General features: G+C 34.6%; 1 protein-coding gene across 1 annotated transcript in view; it reads left to right on the top strand.

The window, feature by feature from the left end:
• SRFBP1 (serum response factor binding protein 1) overlaps window positions 1-26,676 on the top strand; it is a 58,463-nt gene that overhangs the window by 6,256 nt on the left and 25,531 nt on the right. Inside the window, exons 2-3 of the mRNA XM_003920661.4 lie at window positions 4,982-5,070; window positions 6,108-6,180. Coding sequence (XP_003920710.1) covers window positions 4,982-5,070; window positions 6,108-6,180 — 162 coding nt within the window. The remainder of the gene's footprint in view (window positions 1-4,981; window positions 5,071-6,107; window positions 6,181-26,676) is intronic.

The raw sequence follows: 26,676 nt of genomic DNA, 5'->3' as shown, positions 1-26,676 counted from the left end.
GGCAGAGGCTGCGGTGAGCCGAGGTCGCACCATTGCACTCCAGCCTGGGTAACAAGAGTGAAACTCCGCCTCAAAAAAAAAAAAAAAGAAATACGGAAAGGGGTTTTAGTTGCATAATTCATCTTGAGCTATGATGCATCTGTTCCCATAATTGAGTTATTCCAGAAGAGATTAGATTTCTCAAGTCTCTGAGCTGGGGAACCCTTTCTTTGGAATTTCCTTGAGTTGGACACTGCCAGCTTTTGCCTTTCTGTGGTTTCCTTTCCTGTGTTTATGTTGACTCTTCTGAGTCATCTCACATGATCTTTTCCCAAATAGCTGTATTAGACTTCCACTTTATTTATGGTATTTTATACTGTATATGCAAGAGGTGCTCTATGTTTAGATTTTGCCAGGTTAACAGTAAAGGCCTCCGTGTGCCTAATTTCTAGGTGATTCTTCACTGTCAGTACATATATATTCACTGTATATGTCAGTCTTAACTCTTTTTCTTCAGATTTCATAGATTGTCTTAAATGCATTATCTTGCTTTTTGGAAGAGAATGGCTTGGCTTTATCAGTCTTGGTGATGGCCTCAGATTTTCCCTTTAGTTTCTGTCTTCAGACCCCCGTCTACTTCTTTTTCATTTTCTTCTGTGTCAGCATATTTTATTTCCATTTTTAAGCCTCTGTTTTCTGTGTGCTCACATTATTCCTCTGTTCTTTCCCTCCCAAACAATAATCCTACTGTTTTCTCAATTCTAACAATGATAGTTCTTCTTGGTTTTGATTAGAGGTTTGCCAGAGTGTACTGCCACTAAACAGTGCATTTGGACTTATGGGGGTATTGGTGTGCTAGGCCTGTTCATTGCCTTCTGGGTTGCCTGTCAACCAACTTTATAATTACTGGGTGACAAATGAATTAGCAACTTTTTAAATCTTAACATAAAGGTTATATTAGTCATCAGTTTTGCAAAATTCTGAGTTCTTGGAGAAACCTAAGTCTTAAGTATATGAGGTATTCCCTTTGCTTTTAGAATTCCCTTATCCATTAATGAGAAACATAGTATTTCTTAAGTTGGAATTTTAAAATTGGAGACAGGCTTTCTTATGATTGGAATGTAAGCAAGGACCAACTCTGCCCACTGCAATTTATTAGTAAAGTTTGGTTAACAATGGTTAACCAAACCATACACCTGCAAAGTTCAGCAATTAGAAACATTGGTTAACATATTTTAATGTATAGTTCATAGCTTCCTATTCGTTTATCTTATTAATAACTTTCAAAAAATGCATCATGAAGCCCTATAATTCTGTTTATGCAATGTAGCAGTTCTTTTTTTTTTTTACTTAAACCTTGTGTATGCCTTTTCATTTATGCAAAGTATTATTTTTTTTTAATGAGTTTACATTTGAAACAAATTCCTAAGAGATTAACTCATCTAGTGGGAAAGAAACGTGATTACTCTGCATTTTTAAATTCTATTTTGCATTTGAAACAATGAATTGACAGTGTGTATTTTTACATTTCTGGTCATTTATTTAACTAATATTTACAAGACACATACTGTGTGCCATGCACTATGTTAGGTGTTAACATGCAGTGCTGAATAAAACCAGATACTTGACCTTCACAGAATTTATAAACTACTGGAGTAAGACATATAAAACATAATCAGATTAAAAATAAAATATTAAGGTACCAACTAAAGGTACTTGTGACCCTCTCAGGGAGGCCAGAAAAGACTATTCACAGAAACGACAATTGGTCCAAAATCAGGATGAATAGATGTTAACAAGCTGACATGAGAAGAAAGAACATTCTGACCATTAGAAATGGCAGGTGTTGTAAAGTCTTAGTAGTACACGTGGGCATGGTAAGAACAGGGACCTGAAAGAAGGCCAATGTGGTTCTTCTTAGAGCAGTTGGAGACTGTTGAAGAGAGTTACATAATGATGTCACATCGGGTATATATTTTAAAACATTTTTATTCTGATGGCATCATGGATAACTGATTAGCGAGAGGCAGGAATAGGTATAGAGAAAGCAATTAACAGTAACTCAGCCAAGATTGTAAAAAGGTCAAGATAGTGCAAAAAAAAAGTGGTACAATTTGAAAGATAATTAGCATTTAAGATTAATAGGACTTGGAGATTCATTGTGAAGGATTAAGAGAGCTACCTCTAATGACCCTTAGGTTTATAACTAAAAGCATTGTTCCATTCCCTGAAATATGAAACCCCTCTCTCCCACAAAAGAAGGGAAGGGTCCTATTGGAGGTGAAGAACATGAGTTTAGGTGTGAATTTGAGGTGACTTAGAGCACACTCAAAGTAATGTCAATTAGGAAGTTGCACATCTAGGCTTGGGGCTAAAATGAGTGATCTCAGCCGAAAGTAAAATTTTTGATTCCTCTTTGTTTAAGTGGCAAATTAAATATGCACACGTAAGAGCTCTTAAAGCCAAACAATGTACTGTGAAAAGAAACACTGGCTTGGGATTGCTCCTTCAACTCTTAACATTTTATGGCTACGTAGAGGTGGATGAATTTTCAAAGAAGATCAAAATAGAGTGAGTAGAAAGGAAACAAGAAAACCAGGACCATATTCTGTCTTGGAAAACCAAGGGAAGAATGTTTGAAGAAAGAAAAAGTGGTCAAAAATGTCAAATTTCCATTAGATTCAGGGGCTTTTTTTGGAAATCATTGGTGTCCTTAGTGACATCTTTTAGTAGACTGATGAGGATGAAAATCAAACTGGATTTGTGTGGCATGCAGAAATAGAGATACTGACTTTGGACATCTCTTTCTAAAAGCTTAGCTCTCCACACAACTAAAAACGGGTTGGTCCTAGTGAACTATGTAATGAGGATGTTTGTGTATTTAGTCTCTAATGAAAATGACCCGAGCATATTTAAAATAATCACTGAGAAACAAATGCATTAAAAGGAAAAGAATGGCAATGCTATAGTAAAGGGATAATCCATAGTGGAAGTTCTAGAAGGGCAGAAGAGAATGGACTCCAGAAGACAGTTAAAAGATTAACCTTAGATATGTGTAGCAGTATTTCTTATATTGTAACTTTATTCATAAAGGAAAGTGGGTCATGGAGGTAAATTTGCATTCATTTTAGTAGAAAAATGATGGTCCCCAACTGATAATTATTTTCTCCACGCTATTGAAAGAGAGAAGAGAGGAGGGAGACAAGAGGATTTAGGAGAGTAGGCAAAAGTTTAAAACAGGCATCGTAGAGTGAATTGACCAGAAGAATATTATAGGATTGCTAGGAAGAATGGGAGTCCACTTGAGGTTAATTATGATGAATTTATAATAAACAGAATGTTGCAAGTATTGGCTATTGGCGTATGATAATGAAGAACTCAGATTTTTTTTTTTTTTTACATTCAAGACTAAGGTTTGCTAACCAGAGGGTTAGGAGTTTAAGTTACTGAAAAATGTTTATCATGTATTTAAATTGCATAACAGAAGAACATAAAGTGTAGGAGTCAGTGGACTGGTGGTCCTAATGAAGTCAAAGATGGTTGTGGTGGGTAGAGTTGAACAAATGAGCTGATAAAAGTTGTGATCACAGTGTGGAATATTTGAATTAAAGGTTTTAGAAATTGAATATTAGGAATGATGACAAGGTCGACAGCATGGCCACGGAAGTGGATGGCTGAGATAGAATAGATTAAGGCTTTAGAAAATAAAGAAGGGAATATATAATTACCAGATGGGCTATTCAAGTGAATATTTAAGTCACGCAGAATGATGGCAGAACTTAGGGTATAAAGAAATTTTAAGTTGGTTGCCAATATCTTCAATGAATAAGGGAGTGAATGACATGAAGGGTAAGAGAAGATATTATCACTAACAGGATGATGTTGATAATGTTATTTTGGCAAGAAGAATTTGAGGAATTGTGTGTGCCAGTTCCTGTTGCAGGACACTGAAAACACTATATAAATATTATATATACATACTATATAAATATTACAAGACTCCATTTTCTAGGAGCTCACTGTCTATAGAAAAAGTCAGCCACATGAGCAGTTAGTGACAATGCAATGAGGTAGGTGCTTTAATAACAGAATCTGTGAAGTATAGTGGCACCCCAGTGGTTATCTCTAACTTAAGAAGTCATTGGAGGTTTCACTCGAAGGAGTATGTTGTAACTGAATTTTATGTAGTTCCTAAAGTGAAGAAGGGAAGGAAGGACATTCCAGGAGTAATTTTAAGATGTATGCCTCCTAACTGTGATAGGTGAAACATAAACTCAGTGATTACATGCCATTGTAGTGAATGCTATTATAATGTGTAGTTTTTATAACTAGAATTTTCATTTCTTGGCCTGTAGCTCTGCTTTTTGTTCTTAGAGTTAAACATTGCTCTCTAGTAGGATGATTTAAAGTGTATATTTGTATGTGTCTGCGTGTGTGTTTGTGTGTGAACATTTATGTTTACATGCACACATGCTTACACAATATGCCCTTGTGTTTGTGGAGCTTCTTTTAAAGTTATACTTGAAATAATTTATTACTAAAAATAATGAAAGGTTTGTTTTATAAATAAGTAAAATAAATTGTTAATTAAAAGCTAATTTGCTAATTCAAACACTCATTTAGCAAATTTTCTACCATTATGAGTGAGGCTTTGTTTTAAATGGTAAGAATACAAAGATGAATATGATAGGCTCTGATTTCAGGGAACTCACAGTTTATTATGTTTCAAGCCTAGCAAGATGAAAGTGTAACATTAAATGACTTATCTCTGGTAATACTGTGACTTTTTAAAAAATTATAACTCGTTTTTCTTAAGCCCTCAGACACATTTTTAGACTGATGATTTATTCCTTCACTGTTTATGGAAGAGGTTTGATTTTATCAAGCTAGGAATATAGATTGACAAAAAGGGTAGTTAAAGTGGTAGACTAAGTCTCAAAATAAAATGTGTTTGTTTCTGAAGTAAGTACCTTTCTTCTAATTATTACTTTATTCTTCAAAGGTTGTGAAGATGAGAAAAGAAGTGAAGAGAATTCGAGTTTTGGTTATCCGAAAACTTGTCAGGAGTGTTGGCAGACTGAAGTCAAAAAAGTTAGTCATATAAAGCAATGACCTTGTGACTAATAAATTTTGCAAGTTGTTTTTATTCGGTACTTTAAAATTTTTAGGGTTGGATATAGAGAAGTAATTATCTTACTCATACAGCATTTTTGTTTTATATGTAGAGATTATGTGAGTGAGATAGAATGTGCTGTGTCAGCATGCCCTTCTGTGGATTGGACTACCATTGCTTAAGATTCAGGAAGAATTTTTCTGCTGCTTTTGTAAAATTCTCTTTTTGGTCTTTTCAGAATGAAATTTTCTTGGGCTTATGTGTTTTATGTTATTAGAAGTTATTTTAAGATACTGATATAGCTTAACAAATCTAGTAATACCTTAAGAATCATTTTTGAAGATTTTATGTCAGATTTTTTTCTTCAGTTGCTGAGTGATTTGAAATCTTCAGTACTTTGTGAAAGTGTTTGTTAGAACATTGTGTTCCACATAATTTTTTAGAAAAATATAATAATTTGTATTTTCAATATCACTAGTGTTAGTAAAAAAAAATATTTTATTTACAGTTCTTATGATTTAAGCATGAATGCTTAGCCTTCAAATATATTTTGTTCCAGATTAACTTCCTATTCTTTCATAAATACATCAGAATATAGCCCTTCTTTATTTTTTCCTTAAATTCCAGATAGCAAATTTTCATTTGGTAAAACTACATCCAGCCTCTAAATACAGCTTATGAAATTTATATTACATTAAATATAATTACTATTTGATTGATTGATTGATTAGGAAAAGTGTTACTAAGGAACTAGAGAAAGCAAACTATCAAAAGTAATAGTCATTAATACAATGCCAAGACAATACTTACTTTTGCCAATTTCTAACATATGGGTTTGGTTATGAAATCAAGGTGTGTTTTGGGAGTGGGGGAAATGGGGAGTGTAGGATAGTGGAGTGTTTGTTATTTAGAGATTTATTATTCTTTTCTAAAATAAATGAAATGATTATCCTTTGTGATATGAGCCTAAAATTAATGCTTTGCCTGGCTACATACCGTAATATATTTTTTGCAGGGGTACTGAAGATGCACTGTTAAAAAACCAAAGACGGGCACAACGATTGCTTGAAGAAATCCATGCCATGAAGGTAAGGACTTGTGTGAGTGTGTATGTGCATAGGTTTTTGAGTATGTGTTATCCTGCATTTTGTTTGTGTGTGGTATTGCCTTGAATATTCCTGAGAGTTGCCTAAGACATCTTGTATCAGCCAGTTTGGTGAAGAATATAAGCACATTTAGAAAATTGTAATGTTTAAGCTTACATTTTCCATGTTTTTAACTGAATTTCTTAAAATGCTAGGCTAATTGGAATCAAAACTCTGCCAAACTAAATTCATCTATGTTTAGTAATGCCTCATGCCTCAAGTTTTTATTTTTACTGTAACTTTAGCATGAAGTCAGTTCAGGAATTAAAGTCTTCACGCTATTTGGGAATGTAGATGGTGGTATTGGTGGCTGACATCATGCCTTCCTTGTTGCCAACTTAATAAATTTTTATGTAGTGGTGTCAGCATTTTATTCAGTTCTGTAGTAACTTCAAATAAAATAAGTGTTAGAGCAACGTGTTCCCATATTTTTATTTTCTTGAGTCAGACTCTTCACTAGCATAATTTTTAGGTCTTCTCACTGCTCTAACTTTGTGGAAACTTTCATTTACCAAATGACATGACATTAAATGTCTGGGAGACTGTTTTACTGTAGAACTTAAAAACAACATTTGGTACCAGCAATTTTCTTAATTGCAGGGTCATTTTGCATGCATGTTTGCCTATTACATTTTGGTATAACTTTCCAAGTTTTGAATTAGGTAAAGGAGAAAGAAAGCTCTCTAACAATATTTTAATTGAGTTAGGTTATCAAAGCTTCTCACCATTTCTTCTTTTTAAAGGGATAGTAAAGTGTTTAATAGGAGAGAGTTATCCCAGTTGTTCTGAAGAAAAATGTCTAGGAAATGACTCTTTAATATGAAGTATATTTGTTTCTTGTGTTCATCCTTCACCCCTGAACACTATTACAAAATTCATGGAATCCGTCTGATCCAACTTTCCTTTCTCAAAGTTATAATCTCCTTTTTATCCAGACATTCAGGAAGAAGAAGTATTTTGTATTTGACTGCTGATGATCATTTGTGTCTCTGTAGTTTGTAGATTCATTTAGGCTTTTTCATATATCTTTTGCAAATGATATTCCTATGAGAAATAAAATCTTTAGAGATTTTGCTTTGAGAATAGCAATAAAATAGGAAGTTACAATTTATCTCTTTCACTTTCTCTTAACCAAGGTTCTTACTAAATTACATTGCCTACCTAAATTTTTCCCTGTAATTTCTAGTCATTTTTGGAGTCTTAAATTATTCAGAGGCTTTCAGCTACTATATAATTGCTGATTTTATTTTACCATGGAAAGAATGCAGTGTGTGTGTGTGTGTGTGTGTGTGTGTGTGTGTATGTGTGCGCGTGTGTGTGTGTATATACATACATATCTACATATATGCATACGTAAACACACACAATATATAGTTGGCTACTCTGACTTTAAATTCTTTTGTAATACTGTTTAAAAACTGGAATAAACAAATGTATACACATATACACACACACGCGCACACACACACACACACACACACACACACACACACACTACATTCTTTCCATGGTTTATTGAATATAACAAACTTGTATTCAGTGTATGAAGAGTTTGGAAACAAAAGATACTCAGTCTTTAGAATACTTCTCTTTTGTAAATTTTGATAATGAATTTGATTAATTAGAAAAGTTGTCATTTTTTATCTAAATGTAAAGCCTGTTTTCTGTTTCTGTTTTTGAATCTCATCAGCAAAGAGAAATCTGATTCAGTGAGAAAGTTTGTAGGTTTACAAGATTACTATATCACTACTATGGTTTGGTTTGTTTTGGTTTGGTTTGATTTGTGTTCTCTTTTTCCCTGTGATCATATAAGCTCACTGTGGAATTGTTGCACCATAGAAAGCCAAATTCATAGCCTATGTATTCCTGGAATTCATAAAATTCATAGTATGTGTATGTCTTGAGTTTGTGGTAGGAGTTAGGGTATGCTGGGTTGGCTGCTCTGACTTCAACTTCTTTTGTAATACCTTTTAAAAACTGGAATAAATTTAAATATAAAAAGAGTACTAGAATAAAAAGAGTACTAGAAAGGCTATATATTTGCTTTCTTTAGGTGTCAAATTTCATTCCTCATTTATGGTTCTTTTATAAATTTTGTCATCTTTTCTAAACGAAGCAAATACATAACAGCATTTTTCTTAACTAAAAGATCATTTGTAATTTTCTTAGGAAGTGGTTATTACCTACTTGGGAGTATCAAAGAAATCATGACAAAGCAAACTCTCATTCTCAATTAGATTTGGAGAAAAAAACTCTACTTATTTATTTTCCCAGAGAAATTTTTTCCTTGGCTCACATACCACTACATTTTTATAGTCTTATTGATGACATACTGTCCTATTCTTGCTTTCTATAATGATAGGGTATTTTGTTGCAGGATGACTTCTTTGTGAAGAAAACCTGAGTATTTTTAGAAATGGGAGTTTGTTTTTTTCTGGCCAACCAAGAAAAAAAAATTAGCCTGATCTTTATGATACTATAAAATCATAGGTTCTAATTTTATAGACTATGGTGTATGAAACCCAAGTCTTTGCTGCCTTTTTAATAGTGTCCATACTTTCAACTTTGATATTAGTATAAATACTGGCTTCTAAAACAGTTTCTTTTTCTTTGAAAGTTAAAGTTAAATTAACTTACCAACATTTATAGGTCAGTTAAGTTACAGCTGGAGAAGGAAATGGTAAAATTCAAGCATATATTGAAATTACTCAAAACGTGCAACAAATCTCTTAATAATAATGGTAATAACTAGCTTTTACACTGAGCATTTACTATATGCCTGGCACTATATTATGTGTTTTGTATTTACTGTCTCACTAGGTAGATATCATTTTTATTCCTATCTTACAGAATATGAATCTCAAGCTTAGAGAAATAAAGCAACTTATAACTGAGTATAAAGCTAATTACGTTATCCACTTTAGTTTACTGCTTCAGTAAGTTGTGAACATCCTATGATATATCCAGATTCACTTTCCTAGATATTGGAGGAGATAATTTAATAAACATGAAATTTGCCATCTAGGGAAAGAAGGGCCCAAAGATGTGCAACATATTTTCAGATCCTTTAATTCCTCACAGCTAAATATATACAGTAACCTATAGCTGCATTTTTTTTTTTTTTTTTTTTTGATGGAGTCTTGCCTCTGGAGTTCAGTCACTGTGCAGTCTTTCTCACTGCAACCTCAGGTTCCTGGATTAAAACAATTCTGCCATAGCCTCCTGAGTAGTTGGGACTACAGGCAGCTGCCACCATGCCCAGCTAACTTTTGTATTTTTAGTAGAGATGAGGTTTTGCCATGTTGCCCAGGCTGGTCTCAAACACCTGACCCAGGTGATCCACTCACCTCAGCCTCCCAAAGTGCTGGGAATACTGGTGTCAACCACCACTCCCAGCCTATCTGTATTCTTTTTTAATCTCTTCCTCTCTAAGGTTGTTACTTCTTCCTATGTTAAATATTCTTTAAAATGAGAATTTTTGTATTCTTCTTTGAGACCTTGTTCTGCCTGCTACCTCTTACTTCTCCTCTAATTTAAAATTCTTTCTCCTTTTGTTTTATTCTTCCCCTAGTTTTACATTCTGAAATCTATTATTAAAACCATCCAGCCAGGCAAACTGGCTCAAGCCTGTAATCCCAGAACTTTGGGAGGCTGAGGTGGGTGGATCACTAGGTCAGAAGTTCAAGACCAGCCTGGCCAAGATGGTGAAACCCCATCCCTACTAAAAACACAAAAATTAGCCGGGCATGGTGGCAGGTGCCTGTAATCCCAGCTACTCGGGAGGCTGAGGCAGGAGAATTGCTTGAACCCAGGCAGCAGAGGTTGCAGCGAGCCAAGATCACGCCACTCCACTACAGACTGGATGATAGAGAGTCTCAAAGAAAAATAATCCTTTGAACTTATAATCAGCAGTTAGGATCAGGCTTCTGCACAGCTTGACTAAAGGCATTAAAGTTAAATGATACATCATCAAAATAATATAATAACTATATCATATCATTTGAACCTCACCACAACTCTAGGGAGAATCCCATTTCAGAAGAAATGTTCGAAAGTATTCTAGGCTGCATCTACCCCTTAGGTTAGAGGTTTATCATTGTATGTATTCATATACTGTTTAGAATTTTATGATATGTCTGGTTTTATATGCTTTTTTTAAAAGTTACTAAGTTTTTTTTCTGTACTTTCACAAACTGTGATTTTGGTAACTTTTCTTCCTATGAATGCTAAAACAAGTTTCTCCGTAGGGTAAAAGATACTTTATTATAGCCTGTGAGTACACTGTACTGTGTTAATTAGCTATGTCAATGTAACATTTTGTTCATTTATTCTATGAAAGTAGTTGTATTAAAAGTATCTTTAATCTTACACTATAATTATTTCTGACAGTTTTATTTGTGAGCCAGTGCAAATAATCATGTTATCAAATCAGATTCAATGTGTTAGATATCTTACCTAGAATCAGCTTTACCAATAACTGTAAGAATGCAAGTAGTCAAATGGAACAGGTGAAGTAAGGAGAGCAATCTGGCACTCTTATGCAATTACACAGGTCCTTCCTTTCCCCATCAGACATGTACTTTCCAGCCCAGAGTCTCCAAATGAGGAAGTCTAGTCATTACCTCATATCACGGACATTTACATTTTGAAACTTCTCTATTTAATATCCCAAGGTTATATAGCTTGCATGATATTCTCCATTGTGCCAGGCTTCATAAACCCATAGATTTTGGGTTTGTTTATTGTAAGCATTATTAGCAAGGGACAGAGTACTAATAGCATTCTTCAGATAAGGACCTTCCTCCTAACAAAAAACTCATTATCTCATCTACCAGAGGGACCACTTATCAGCATATTAACAGGAAGACTAAACTGTATCACCTCCCTTTCCTAGAGTTTCTTCCTGGTTAAGGAAGTGAATAGATCCCAAGATAGCTACTTTAATTCTTCCCTCCCTGATGTGTAATAATCTTGCTTTTAGCTTTCTTTTTCTTTTGTGTTTCATAGTCTTTAATAATACTGTACTTATACTTTTCCTTCCAACTTTTTAAAAAATATTTCAAACCTATAGAAAATTGTAATACTACAATATAATAATAGTGCATTGTATCACTATTGTTATATTATCCATTATTCTATTACGTATATCTATGTTTGTCCCTGTACTATCATTGCTGGGTTCCAGCACTTAAGTGCCGGATTTATGCCACATTTCCCCATTGTAAAGGTATTTTCTGTTTGCAGTTACTAAGTAATCTGTGAAATGATACTGTGAGATTATATGAATATCCTGTAGTCTTTCATCCAGTGATTAATGTTCCGTGGCTGAATCAATTAAAACTTCTTTATTGTTTCTGTTTCTCTGCTGCGATAGTTTTTTCTCTGATAATATTTTCATTCTTTGAGAGAAATTTTTTTGAACACCATCAAGGATAGTGATAATAGCCATTTTTGCTTATGGAGAAGAAAAAAATGTTCTGTTTTCTTTCCTGTTCATATGCTGGGTAATTTTGGACCGTACCTTGGACATTATGAACTTGCAGAGATTCTGGATTTGGTTATTTTTCTCAAATAAGTGGCTGTTTAAATAAATTTTCTTGGCTAGGTTTTAACTTCAAACTATATTTCTTAGACAGCAGTTCTAGTCTCAGTTTAGATCTTTTGTGTTTCAGTAAGATGCTTTGAATCTGCTACTTGTCTGACACTTTAGATTTAGAGAGTTCTTCTCTCCTTTCTGGATTTAACCTGCTCATTCAGTGGATAAAGTATCCTGGATTCATTTTTTCCGGGATAGCTCTGGCACTACTCCTAACCCATGCTGATTGCAGTTGGCCTTAGGCTGAACCTTGAAGAAATGGTAACTTACTTGTACTGAATAGCTTTCCATCTTCTTTCTTCCAAGTAAGCTTGGTGGACTCTCCATCAGAGTCTGTTTTCATATTCTCAGATAGGGCTTTTTGGTAGTATGTCCATGATTAATCATGTTATCTTAGTCTGAGGGCCTCAAGACACACTAAAATTTTTATTTTTGGGAGATGAAGAAGAATAAGTAAAAGAGACTGAAAAGAGTAGCCAGTGAAGGAGAAAAAGAACCAAGAGTAGGAAACTTTGTGAAGACTCTCTTTCTAGAAGGAAATGATGAATTAGGTGTTTTTAAAATGACCACATTTATTTTCAGAGTATAAGCACATTTACTACATCATGGTTATTGATGAATGTGCTTTCTTTTTCACCCATTGTTTGCTTTTCTTTTACTGTGGTTATTACTGGTATCTTTTCTGGTGGATGCTCGATTAAGTGATAATTTTTATCCTGAATGATTTGGAAGATTGAACTCTGAAATTTAATGGTTATTGTGCTCAGGTGAATCAGAAATATCTTGTTGGAGAGGATCTGAATGCATGGACAGGCAGTCTTATTTGTTGTTATGGGCTCTAAAAGTAATACATCCTTTTGAGAAACACATTTGGCAACATGTATTAAAATTATTGGTTAAGCATTTCCACTTAAAAAATATATTCTGCAAAATACTTGTCATTTCAGTTTTGTTTTGTTTTATTTTGTTATGAATTTTTACTCTTGTTGCCCAGACTGGGTGCAATGGCTCCACCTTGGCTCACTGCAACCTCTGCCTCCCAGGTTCAAGCAATTCTCCTGCCTCGGCCTCCCCAGTAGCTGGGAATACAGCTGTCCACCACCACACCCAGTTAATTTTTGTATTTTTTGTAGAGATAGGATTTCACCATATTGGCCAGGCTGGTCTAGAACTTCTGACCTTATGAGATCCACCCGCCTTAGCCCCCAGCAAAGTGCTGGGATTACAGGTGTGAGCCACTGCACCCAGCCTCATGTTCTTATTATTACTCACTTGGATATTGTCTTAGTCCATTTAGTGTTATTATAACAGAATACCTGAGACTAAGTAATTTATTTATAAAAGAGGTTTCATTGGTTCATGGTTCTGGAGGCTGGGAAATCCAAGAAACCTGATGCCAGCATCTGCTCAGCACCGTCATGCATCATCACAACATGGAGAAGCAGAAGGGAATGGATGCTTGCAAAGACAGACCAAACACAAGGAGCAGACTCACTTTTTACCAGCCTGTTCTGGCAGTAACTAATTCATTTTAGCTAGAGTGAGAAAGTACATCCAAGTGACTGCGTTAATTCCTTCATGAGGGAAGATTCCTCATGACCCAAATAAATCTTAAAGGCCTCACCACCTTTTGATACCATTACATTAGGAACCAAGCCTCAACCTGAGTTTTTTTGGGATAAAAAACACATTCAAATCGTAACAGACTTCCTGCCTCTGGTCTCACCTCCTTCAAGTCTTGTTCTGCACTCTAACCAATGACCTTTCTAAAATGCTTATCTGATTGGACTTCCCTGCATGGTAAACAAGATCCTTTGTGATCTATACTCTAACTACCCCTCTGTTGCTTCTGTATCTTCCACTTACTGTGTACCTTTTTTATTTTTTTTGCCAGCTAAACTGAATCCCAAACATAGCAATTTCATGCCTCCTTGCCTACATCAGGTTTTTTAAACATAGCATCTCTCCCACCTGAACAAACGCTTACTCTTCCCTCAACACCTAATTCTTATGTAAGTAGCTCTAGAAAACTTTCCCTGGCACTTCTGCTCTATCCCCAGAAGAATTACTTACCACCTACTCTAACAGACCCTTTTACTTTGTGTGTATTTCCGTTGTTGTATGGTACAGTAGAACCATACAACATTGGTTTCATTGCCATTCCTGCTGCTTAGAGAGAACTTCTTAAGGAAAGGGGTTGTTTTGATTTGCATTTCTCTAATGACCAGTGATGATGAGCATTTTTTCATATGTTTGTTGGCCACATAAATGTCTTCTTTTGAAAAGTGTCTGTTTATATCCTTGCCCACTTTTTGATGGGGTTGTTTTTTCCTTATAAATCTGCTTTAGTTCTTTGTAGATTCTGGATATTAGCCCTTTGTCAGATGAGTAGCTTGCGAAAACTTTTTCGCATTCTTTTGGGTGCCGGTTCACTCTAATGATTGTTTCTTTTGCTGTGCAGAAACTCTTAAGTTTGATTAGATCCCATTTGTCTATTTTGACTTTTGTTGCCATTGCTTGATGTGGAGAAATAGGAAACTGATTCAACTTACACTGTTGTTGGGTGTGTAAATTAGTTCAACTATTGTGGAAGACAATGTGGTGATTCCTCAAGGATCTGGAAATAGAAATTCCATTTGACCCAGCAATTCCATTACTGGGTATATACCCAAAAGATTATAAATTGTTCTATTATAAAGACACATGCACATGTATGTTCATTGTGGCCCTGTTTACAGTAGCAAAGACCTGGAACCAACCCAAATGCACATCAGTGGTAGACTAGGTAAAGAAAATGTGGCACATATATACCATGGAATACTCTGCAGCCATAAAAAAGGATGAGTTCATGACCTTTGCAGGGACATAAATGAATCTGAAAACCATCATTCTCAGAAAACTGACAAAATAACAAAAAAACACCACATGTTCTCACTCATAGGTGGGTGTTGAACAATGAGAACACATGGACACAGGGAGGGGAACATCACACACTGTGGTCTGTTGGGCAGTGGGGGACTGGGAGAGGGATAGCAGGGGCTGGGTAGGTTGAAGAGGGTTAACATTGGGAGAAATGCTTGGTGTAGTGATGTGGGGATGGAAGCAGCAAACCACCAAGGCATTTGTGTACCTATGCAACATTCCTGCAAGTTCTGCACATGTATCCCAGAACTTAAAGTATAATTAAAAAAAAAAAAAAAAAAAAAAGAATACCATCTGTGACAAATTTTAAACATGCTTTGTAAAACACATTTGTAAACCACATTTTTCATGCTTGAAAAAATTTCAACAAATTCATTTCATGCAAATAATAAAAATATTTCAAAAGTAGTGATATTTTTTGAGGCTGTATTTCTTAAGTCAAAGTATAATATAGAATACTTAATAAATTACATATTGAAATTATCTGCATCCTACATAAATATATTTTAATTAAATAAGCCATCCAGTTTTGTTGCCATGCGAAATGACGAAATACTTAGCAAATCTTGGTTCAGATAAATTTTTTAAAAATGAAAACTAAGAATTTGTGACCCCTTTCTAAAATATTTTGGTCTTTAATAAAAATATTGTTCCATATTTTTTTTAAAAATTGGTTGTTTTATTCAATTAATTGTTTCTCACACCTAGTAATAATGTGTCTGATACGTAATGAATGCTGCTTAGCTAGCTGGCTAAGTGACTTGCCAGCTGGCTAAGTGACTTCTAATGCAATTTTTTTTTACATGTTGGCATGTTTACAACGTTGAGGTTGTTCTGAGCCTCTAAAGATAAATGGAATACTATGGAACTGTTACTAAGAAGAATCTGTAATAAGAGGCTTTTGCTTGTTAAGTATCAGAAATAGAAGGAAAAAAAAAGTTCTTCATTTTATACAGTCACCCTCACCAAAGCCCTAAGGCCGTATAACTTCAGATTTAACTTTTTAAAAGACAGACTTCAGTTTCTAAAAGGAGAATAAGCAAGATGCCATGGTTATTAGCGTTCTGTACTTAACTGTGACCTTTGAAATTATAAACAGGAAATCATAGCACTATTTTAAAAAATCAGTATATAATGGTCTCCTCACACTCATGAAACAGCCATTAGTAACAGATCATCATACTGAAATCCCAGTTTGCTTTCTGGCATGTAGTTTCTACAGCTTTAATTTACTATTTTGTATAACCCATATTTCTGAAATTCTTAACACTGTTGCAATTTTAATATATAGGAGTCATGATTTTCATTGTAGGTTGTGTTTATATAAAGTTTATGATGGCCTTAAAATATTCTTGTCTTCTAAATAAGATCATATACGAAAAATAATAATAGTATATACATCATCTATTTTTGAACCTGCTTGCTTCTATTTGAAAACAAAGGCCAAGTTGCAGGCTTTTGTTGGCAAAAGAGATGAAAATGCTATTAACTGTTTACTGAGTCATAGTACACACTTAAGTTTTAAGTAAAGAACTGATTCTGGAATTCTTCACCTAGATAAGCCCACTTCAGAAGCTACTGAGTCTATAAACAAGATTTAGCAGTATGAAGGAAGAAAGCAGTATAACATGGCATTTGTTTGATGTTTTTCATTTATTTTTGTTCCGTTTTGATGTGATTTTTTTTGTTTTGTAATTCTAGAAATTTGAACCTAAACCTTAGCCAAACATTTCCTAATAACTGTGAAAGTATCCAAAGCATTTCTAAACTATTAGTTTAAAAATTTTGGACAACCAATATTGCTATAATAATTCCAGAATGAAATAATATGGTGCTTGAGAAAAGAGTTAAATATTACAACATATTTTGTTGGAAGCACATAATGGGAGACAAGGGGCGCTAGAGAAAAGCAGCAATAAGATCAGTAAGTAACTGGTCTTACAAAATGGGATGTTCTTTTTTTTTTCCTTTTTTTTCCTTCAACTGGATATCACCTTAATTTGGGGTTAAATCAAGACAAATTATTTTCAAACAATAAGCTTTTCTTCACAAAGCCAGCCGTTTTGTTAGAAAAGAATGTCCAGAATGAAAAAGTCTATCTGTTCAACTTATTTCTTAGTGTTCTATGTAGAATCTTCATAATTGCTGGGTGTCATTTTCTCTACCTATCTCTTTGAACCTGCCAGAAGTGAGTAATTTTATAGCCCAGGAACAGTTTTGATGTTTTTATTTGGCATAAAAAATGTGATTATGTTTAATCACTTACATTAAACAAGCTATTTTGCCTTATTTTCTAAAAAGTATTTCCACTGTAAAAAATAGGACTGTATAGTTAAAAAAAAAAAAAGTTTTTCTAGCTTCATTTGACTGCATTGTTTGCTAATGTTTATGTTTAATTAATATTTTTCGATCAGATGCTGATCTACAATTGAATTATACAAGTTTTTTACGCTTTTCACTGAAACTATTATTTTTATATATTGATGAAAATATAGGTTAGGAATGCATTCAGTTTACTTTTTAGAATATAAAGATTCAACTTTCAACTTGAAATTCAACTTGGAACTAAAGTGAGACAGTACTATTTGTAGACATTTAGTAATTCTTTAACCAGCTGCCAGCAAAAACCTGACACTAGTAAAATTTCATAGTAGTAAATTTACTTTGTTTTATTATATTGTTCTCCTGTTCAAGACCCTAAATTAGCTTCCTGTTGTCTGCCAGATGGGATCTAATTCCTCATAAGTATTAAAAGCATTTTCATCAGTTGACCCCTGTCTTTGTGCATAACTGTATTAACCTCATTTCTATCTACATAATACATTCAATATTATATCCCCTACACTATTGCAGACTGTTGTTTTTTAAGTTTCTACAGTTTTGTCTGATAACAAGGCAGGCTTTTCCACCACATCACACATACTTTTGCAAAACCAGAGTGCATCATTGTCACAGCTTTCACCAACCTCTGAAGTAGTGATTTTATTGGGAAAGATGTATGCATAAGGCTTTGTGCCTTAGGGCATATGTCATAATGGATGGGAGTTTTATGTGATTGAAGAAAGTCCTCCAGTAATTTGGTTATATTTGTTTTGTTCCAGCCAATTGCACTAAACAAATATTACCCTACTTACTTAAGATTGCCCTGCTTACTTCTTCATACATACAGTACTTAGCTAATCAGTTTTTAGAAATCTATTGTTAACACATCTTTCTTTTTGTTACTGTGATCAGTTATTAGCATGTTATTTCAAACATCAAACTCTGTTTGGATTGCCTTTTTACACAATGTTCTGCACATAGAAAGCTTTCCATGATATGTTTCAAATATTAGTGGGCACATCTTTAAATAGATTTTTAAGAGGTTAGAGCAATATATAATTGTTGTTTCACCTATTTGCTGTGGTGATTAGATAAAATATACAACATCAACATTCCTAGCAACAGTATACTTTATTTTTAAGAATTTAAATTTCTGTAGTCTTTTAATTCATATAAATGCATAAATGAAATACTATTTATGATGACCATTGCCTTCAACACCATTTTGAAAAGTTATGCTAGAACTAATAATGACAGAGAGATCCAGAACAGAGGTATTTTACAGGTCTGCTATACCACACAATCCATTATCATTGTCCAGATTGCATTGTGACTTTAGACCAGAAGCTAAAGCAGCTCTCATTATTTCAGTTAGCACTGTAGGATTCAAAAGATGAAAGTTTTACCTGGTATTTTTTAGTCTGATACTTTGCCAGAAAAGTTTAAATACTTACCTATAATTTCATTTCAGAGCTGTCCTCATGACCATAGCACTTTATTTTGGCTCAACAAAAATATAATATGTCTGTACTTTGTGTGCCCCATATTTGGCTAGTTTACAAAAATGTAGAAATTAATATGGTGCCTACCTTTGAGAAGCTTTAAGTCTAATGAGAAAAAATGGAGAGAGTTTCACTGTGATGTGAAAGATGCTGATAGACGCATTGGAGGAAGGACACTTAGCACTGCCTGGGGATTCAAGGAAGTCTTTCTGTAGTAGAAAGCTGAGTCTTGATAGTTGAGTGAAACTCTACAAACCGTGGGGTGAAAAACTTAAGTTTATGTTGCTTCATTGTTTTGTTTTGGTGTTGGGTTTTTTTTTGTTTTTGTTTGTTTGTTTTACATTGTAAAGGAAGTATCTATAGAATAAAGGAATACAAAGCTTTTAGATTATTTTATTAGTTTCTATGAATGAAGTCTGTGTAAGGGAAGATAGTGATTTAAACTCAGATCTCAACATGATCAAGAGTAAAGATTAACTGGTTTTTAAAATCTATGTAATAGAAAATAATAAACTTGAATGAAAGACATAGTTATGAAATACACTCTCTGCCATGGTTCCTGAACAGGGGCATTGTTTACTGACATGTCTGGTTTATGTTATACCTAATACTGCGATAACTGAGATATTTAGTGTAACAATTTTTAATACCTGACAAGTAAAAATAACTTCAGTATCCATTCTTTCAACAAGCATTTACTGAACATTTACCAAATGCCATGTGCTTTTCTAGACACTTATGATATACCTGAGGAGAAGAGTAGACAAAGGTTTCTGATCTTTTGTAATTTATTTTTGTGGGGGTTTAGGGGATCAGGGTAGACAATAAGTTAATTGTATAGCATGTTAGTAGATTATATACTGTGGAAGAAATAGAGCAGAGTAGGAAGGATTAGGAATGATGATGTGAAGTAGACACTTGGATATGTAAGTCAGGAGTTCAGAGAAATCTTGGCTACAGATGGCGATTTTGGGGAGATGTTTGCATATATATATGATATTTAAAATAATGAAACTGGATGAAATCAGTGAGGTATTATTAGATAATAGTAAAGGAAAGAGTACCAAGGACAGAGTCCTGGTCCATTCTTAAGTCAGAGAGAAGAGAACTAGCAAAGGAGACAAAGGAAAAATAATCAAGAATATGAGTCCAGCGTAAGTCAAATGAAGCTAGTGTATCAAAAAAGGAAGAATTAACTTAACGAAAGTTGATAGGCCAAGAAGGGGAAAAGTCAGATGCTGCTGATATGTTGAGTATTGATTGGCTTTAGCAATGTGGAGATCATCACAGGCTTAAAATAATGGGATTGAAGTGATTGGGAAAAAAGCCAATGAAGTGAGTTGGAGAGAAAATAAAGAGAATTTGGAGGTGGCAAGTGTTGACAAGTGTTATAATTAGGGTGACCATATAGCCAAATTTCCCTGGGATTGTCCTGGTATTCACCATGTAGCCCAGCATGTTTATTTATAGTGCCTTATTTTTATTCTCAAATGGGCCCTGGTCTGAACAACAAACATATGATCAATGTGGTTATGATTCACTGTTGTCAGTATTGTTTTTGACACCCAAATTTAGCCAGTGGTAGCCCCTTTAAGCCAGCTTACTTAATTTTTTTTGAGAACCCAATTTGACCCCATTGTTCTTTTCTGGTGTAAGAAATAATCACAAGGTTTATACTTTCTTGCTTGATAGCTGTAATCAGCCATTTCTCTAAGAAGTCCTACTTCATTATTCATGGTATTTAGAAATCAAAGCTCGAAACTTGGATAGTTTTTGATTGGAAGGAAAGGAGTGAGGAAGGTAGCCAGTTAGAAGGTATTATAAAGATAAAATTTTAAAAAGCACACATATTACAAAGATATTGAGGTAGAAAACTTATTCAGGTGATGCTGTGTAGAACTGAATGTAAAACATGGAAATGTATTATAAAATTAGAGCAGTTAGAGCAGAAAAATACATTGAGGCCAAGTACTGAAAGGATTTAAATACCAAACTGAAACTTTGACTTCATTTTGTATTCTGTATGGCGACTTAATGGGCCTTGGAGTTACTCATCCTGGAGTCTGGAAAACCAATTAGGCTATTATAATCCACACAATCTATAAAGAAGTCTTGAACCTAGAAGTAGGATAATGGTAGTACAACGGAGGGAACAGGTGCAACCAACAGTACCGAAGACAAAGCAGAGAGGGAGATGAGAGCGTAACAGAAGCATAGCGAAGGGACTGCAGTGTCACATGACTCGGAGCTGTCTAACCCCAGCAGCAGAGGACTGAGATGCTTTGGCTTCTATAGAGAACACAGGAATAGATGTAGGAAGAATACAGTGATGTTTTATTTGGAAAAAATCTATTGGCAATATGATGATAGAGCTTAACTTTATTGAAGTTTCATCTAGAACTGTATTTAAAAAGCAGAACAATATTTAGGAAATAAGGTTTTTTCTTGTCACTCACTAAAAGGTAACCATAATGAAATTCTCAACTATAGAAAAGTATGAAGATTTTGGTATCTCTTACTCTCTCACAAGTTATTTCAGATTTTTTATTTCAGAGAAATGCCTCATTTTCAAATAGACCAAAATTATAGAACCCAGACTTTTTTTGGTACCTTCTAATTTTTTGTATTGGGGATTAATCTCTTAAACCTAAACATACTATTCCAGTTTTGATCACATTTTGGAAAATACAAACATGTTTTATATTTTATTAAGTTAAAAGCCCAACTCTGACGATTTTCTCTTGAAATTAAAAATATAAACATGGTTACTGCCTCCAAGTTGCTTTTTGTATTTACCCAATCTCGCTTCCCACAGCACAATACAGAATAGTTTGGTTACAAAATGTATACTTTCCCTACTTAACCAGAGGCAACACTACATTGCTTATACAGTTATGAATCACTATATTAGACTGTGCAAACAAAAGTCCCTGCAGAGAAGAAAGGCAAGGTTGTAGCCAAATAACCAAAATTGGGATTAACTAATTTGATTTAATTTGATATTTTGTATAAAAGCAAAAAGTGGCATCTAGCACTATGTGGAGTAAGAGAACTGGAATAATTCTCATGGATCCGGTTATTAGGAGATGACTTCTTTAATGCTGAAAACATGAATAATACCAGTTTAACATAATTAGGAAGCAATTAAGACAATTTTTAATTGATCATCACTGACAACAGAATATAGCCACAACGCAAAATACAGGGATTCTAGTTCTAGCCCTGCTTTGATTCTTTGAATGAGTTTCTTAAAGTTTATTGGGTCATGATTTCCTCTTCTCTAAAAGGAATGGGTCAGGAGTCCCCACGACCACTCTGAGGCTTGACAATTCTCTAGAAAGATTCCCAGGACTTACAAAAGGCCATTATACTGACAAAAAGTGTATTACTCTGCAAGGATACAGATTTAAGTCAGCAAAAGGAAGAGTCGTGGGGTGAAGTCCAAGAAAAAAATAAGCATAATTCTAGGTGGCATCTCACAGTGGAGTCATATGGCCATGTTCCCAGCATAATTTAACAACATGTTCAAAGTATTGTCAACCAGGAATGCTCACCTGAGCCTAGGTTATGAGGGTTTTTATTGGGTATTAGTCATGTAAGCATGAATTGCCTCTATGACTAACCTCAGTTATTCAGACACCAGCCACCCAAAGCAAAAACACATTCACCATAAATCACATTGTTAACATAAACTCTCTGATTAAGTTGGTAGCATGTGGCCCACAGGCTAAGAGGTTATCTCCTGGGAGCTGGACAATGGCCAGTCCTGATGACAGGCCTTTCTCAACTATGTACAGAGTTGGGCAACCTAAATTTTCTTTTTCCAAATTGAAACGTATCTAGGTATTTTTTCTCCTAACTTCATAATGTATAAGTTTGATGTAAAATTTGCATATTACTATGTGGAATAATGCATTATATTCTACATCTGAAATCGCAGAATATTTAGAGTATTTGTATTTATATTCAATTTAGAAAAGAATCTAAATTCAAGAGAACTACATTTATTTCAAAAAAAAGACATTGGAATTAGTTTTATATGAAGGAAAGCCAAATGTTGCTGTCTGGTTAATCATTTTACTTAGCATTAACAACATACACTAGGAAGAGTATGATGTGAAATTATTATATAAGCACAAACTAGTTGTTTCTTTCACTTTTTTTTTTTTTTTATTGTACTTCAGGTTCTGTGGTACTTGTGCAGATCATGCAGGATTGTTGCATAGGTACCTATATGACAAGGTGGTTTGCTGCCTCCATCCCACCGCCACCTATAGCTGGTATTTCTCCCCATGTTATCCTTCTCCAACCTCCCTACCCCCCACTGTCCCTCCCGTACCCCTCGAAAAGATGATGCTCCCATCCCTGTGTCCATGTGTTCTCATTGTTCAACACAAGCTTATGAGTGAGAACATGTGGTATTTTATTTTCTGTTCTTATGTCAGTTTTCTGAGAATCATGGTTTCCAGATTCATCCAGGTCTCTACAAAGGACACAAACTTACCGTTTTTTATAGCTGCATAGTATTTTGTGATGTATATGTGCCACATTTTCTTCGTCCAGTCTATCATTGATATGCATTTGGGTTGGTTCCAGGTCTTTGCTATTGTAAACAGTGCCACAATGAAACTACATGTACATGTGTCTTTATAATAGAACAATTTATAATCTTTTGGGTATATACCCGGTAATGGGATTGCTGGGTCAAATGGAATTTCTATTTCTAGATCCTTGAGGAATTGCCACACTGTCTTCTACAATGGTTGAACTAATTTATGTTCCCACCAACAGTGTAAAAGTGTTCACATTTCTGCACATCCTCTCCAGCGTCTGTTGTCTACAGATTTTTTAACAATCACCATTCTAACTGGCGTGAGATGGTATCTCAATGTGATTTTGATTTGCATTTCTCTAATGACCAGTGATGATGAGCATTTTTTTGTTTGTTGCCCTCATATATCTCTGCTTTTGAAAACTGTCTGTTCATATCCTTTGCTCACTTTCTTTTTTTTTCTTTTCTTTTTTTTTTTTTTTTTTTTTTTTTTGAGACAGAGTTTCACTCTTATTACCAAGGCTGGAGTTCAATGCCGCGATCTTGACGCACCGCAACCTCCACCTCCTGGATTCAGGCAATTCTCCGGCCTCAGCCTCCTGAGTAGCTGGGATTACAGGCACATGCCACCATGCCCAGCTAATTTTTTTTTTTCTTTTTTTTTTGTATTTTTAGTAGAGACAGGGTTTCACCATGTTGACCAGGATGGTCTTGATCTCTTGACCTCGTGATCCATCCACCTCGGCCTCCCAAAGTGCTGGGATTACAGGCTTGAGCCACCACTCATGGCCCCCTTTGCTCACTTTCGAATGGGTTTGTTTGTTTTCTTGTAAATCTGTTTTAGTTCTTTGTAGATTCTGGATATTAGCCCTTTGTCAGATGGGTAGATTGCAAAAATTTTTTTACCATTCTGTTGGTTGTCAGTTCACTCTAATGATTGCTTCTTTTGCTGTACAGAAACTCTAAAGTTTAATCAGATCCCATTTGTCTATTTTTGCTTTTGTTACCATTGCTATTGGTGATTTAGTCATGAAGTCCTTGCCTATGCCTATGTCCTGAATGGTTTTGCCTAGGTTTACTTCTAGGGTTTTTATGGTGTTAGGTCTTATCTTTAGATCTTTAATCCATCTGGAGTTAATTTTAGTGTAAGGTGTCAGGAAGGGGTCCAGTTTCTGCTTTCTGCACATGGCTAGCCAGTTTTCCCAACACCATTTATTAAACAGGGAATCCTTTCCCCATTGCTTGTTTTTGGCAGGCTTGTCAAAGATGAGATGGTTTTAGATGTGTGGCGTTGCTTCTGAAGCCTCTCTTCTGTTCCATTGGTCTATATCTCTGTTTTGGTACCAGTACCATGCTGTTTTAGTTACTGTAGCCTTGTAGTATTGTTTGAAATCAGGTAGCATGATGCCTCCAGCTTTGTTCTTCACATCAGACTAGTAGGAGGATTCAGAAGAGTTGTGTGTGAAATTTTCTCTTATCATTTAACAGGAATACTAACATGTAAGGTGCTATTTGTGCCATTATAATAGTACATCAAAAGGAGCCTTTTTCTGAAAGTCAGTACCTGATTTCTTCTGAATAAGAAGTATAGGAAGATAGGAATAACTTTATAATATATCATTTATTGCAGTTTTTGTGTTATCTTAAAAAAGTCTGAGTTCCTCATTGTTTACTTAAAATAATATCTGACAGGAAGGACAGCGAGGGATAGGGAGGTTGGGGAGGGATAACATGGGGAGAAATGCCAGAGGTAGGTGACAGGGGAATGGATGCAGCAAACCACATTGCCATATATGTACCTATGCAACAATCCTGCATGTTCTGCCCATGTACCCTAGAACATAAAGTGAAAAAAATAGTGAAAAACCTAAACTAAAAAAAAAACAGTACCTGATAATTCCAGTTACAGCACAGCTTTCTATCCATCCATATTTGCTAAACACAGTTTTTACATTTTTAATATGAACCATGTTTTAGGACATAGTATTCCCTTTTAATGACACATACGGTTGCATTTAAAACTAAGGAAACAATTTAGTCCAAAATACTGAAGTATAAATGGTATGAGACAAAAAGTTTAAGCCATCCAAATGTGTCTATATTTTACTTAGTTTTAAGGTAATTATTTAATTTTTGGAATTATTTATGGCATGTAGTGTTTGTCCTAATAATATGGTATAATGGATTATTTTATAATACGAAGATTGGTAGGAGATAGAAAATAGATTAATTTTCTAGTGCTGCTGTAACAAATTACAACAAATTTAGTGGCTTAAAACAACACAAATGCATTGTCTTCCAGTGCTGAAGATTAGAAGTCTTAACAGCAACAGGACTGTATTATTTCTCTAGGCTTCAGCAGGGCTATATTCTCTCTGTAGACTCTAGGAGAGAATTTTTCCTGCCTTTTCAGCTTCTAAAGGCCATCTGCATTCCTTAACTCATGGCATTTTTCTCCATCTTCAATGCAAGCAGCATATCGTCTTCTCTTCCCTCTCTCTTTCTCTTCTCCCCCTTTTACCTTCTCCATTACCCCCACTTCTATTTTTTTTTTTCACATTTCCTTCTCTCTGACCTTTCTGCTACCATCTTGTAAGGAAGTTCATGATTACATTTGGCTTGCCTGGATAATCCAGGATAATAACCCTATCTCAAAATTCTTAATTATCTCAGCACAGTCCCTTCTGCCATGTAAAATAACACATTCCTAGGCTCTGGGGATTAAGACATGGACATCTTTGCGATTTTCAAAAAAATTCTTTTGGTGCTTGGAAAAGTCTGTATTTTCTTTCCATGGATGCCATTGTATTTATATCTCTTATGTTGCCTATACTTTTCCATTTTCTTATGTAATCTTTTATTTTCTACTCTATCCATTTTGAACAGTATCCTTAAACTCCTGTTTACCTGACCTATGTTATTCTTTCCCTTATTCTTTATTTTCCCTTATTTCCCTTATCATTTCCCTTATGCATAGTTGGAGGCTCCAACACATCGCTTAATAAAGTAGGCAGAAAAAAACAGTAAAAATATGAATAATCTGAATACCATCAACCAGTTTGGCTTAGCATTTGCAGACCACTGATCCCAATAGAATATATGCTGTCTTCAAGTACACATGAAACATTTATCAAGATATGCCATACTCTGGACTATAGCAAATGCTACAACATTTAAAAGAATAGAAACCATAAAATGTATGTTCATAGATCATAAAAGAAAACCTCTAACTGTGTGGAAATTAAGCAACACATTTTAAATTAAACCATGAGTCACGAAGGTTTGAGGGAAATTTAAAACATTTGAAAATAAGAAGAAAAAAAGCATATGAAAATTTTATTCTTTCCCCATCTCCTATACTTTTTCTAGTTGTAGTTTTTCCTGCTTAATCAAAACATCTAAAACGTACCTACTGTTATTTCTCCTATACCTCCCACTTACTTTAGTCATAGCTTTACAAATACATACAGTACTCAACATCAATTATTAAAGTTATCTCTTGCTGGCTTCTAGAAGATTCCTCAGGAGAGGCACATATATGTATT

This window comes from Saimiri boliviensis, chromosome 1 (assembly GCF_048565385.1).
Source record: "Saimiri boliviensis isolate mSaiBol1 chromosome 1, mSaiBol1.pri, whole genome shotgun sequence".
NCBI classification, from domain to species: Eukaryota; Metazoa; Chordata; class Mammalia; order Primates; family Cebidae; genus Saimiri; species Saimiri boliviensis.
The sequence above is the reverse complement of the archived record's forward strand: the minus strand, read 5'-3'. Positions and strand labels throughout refer to the sequence as shown.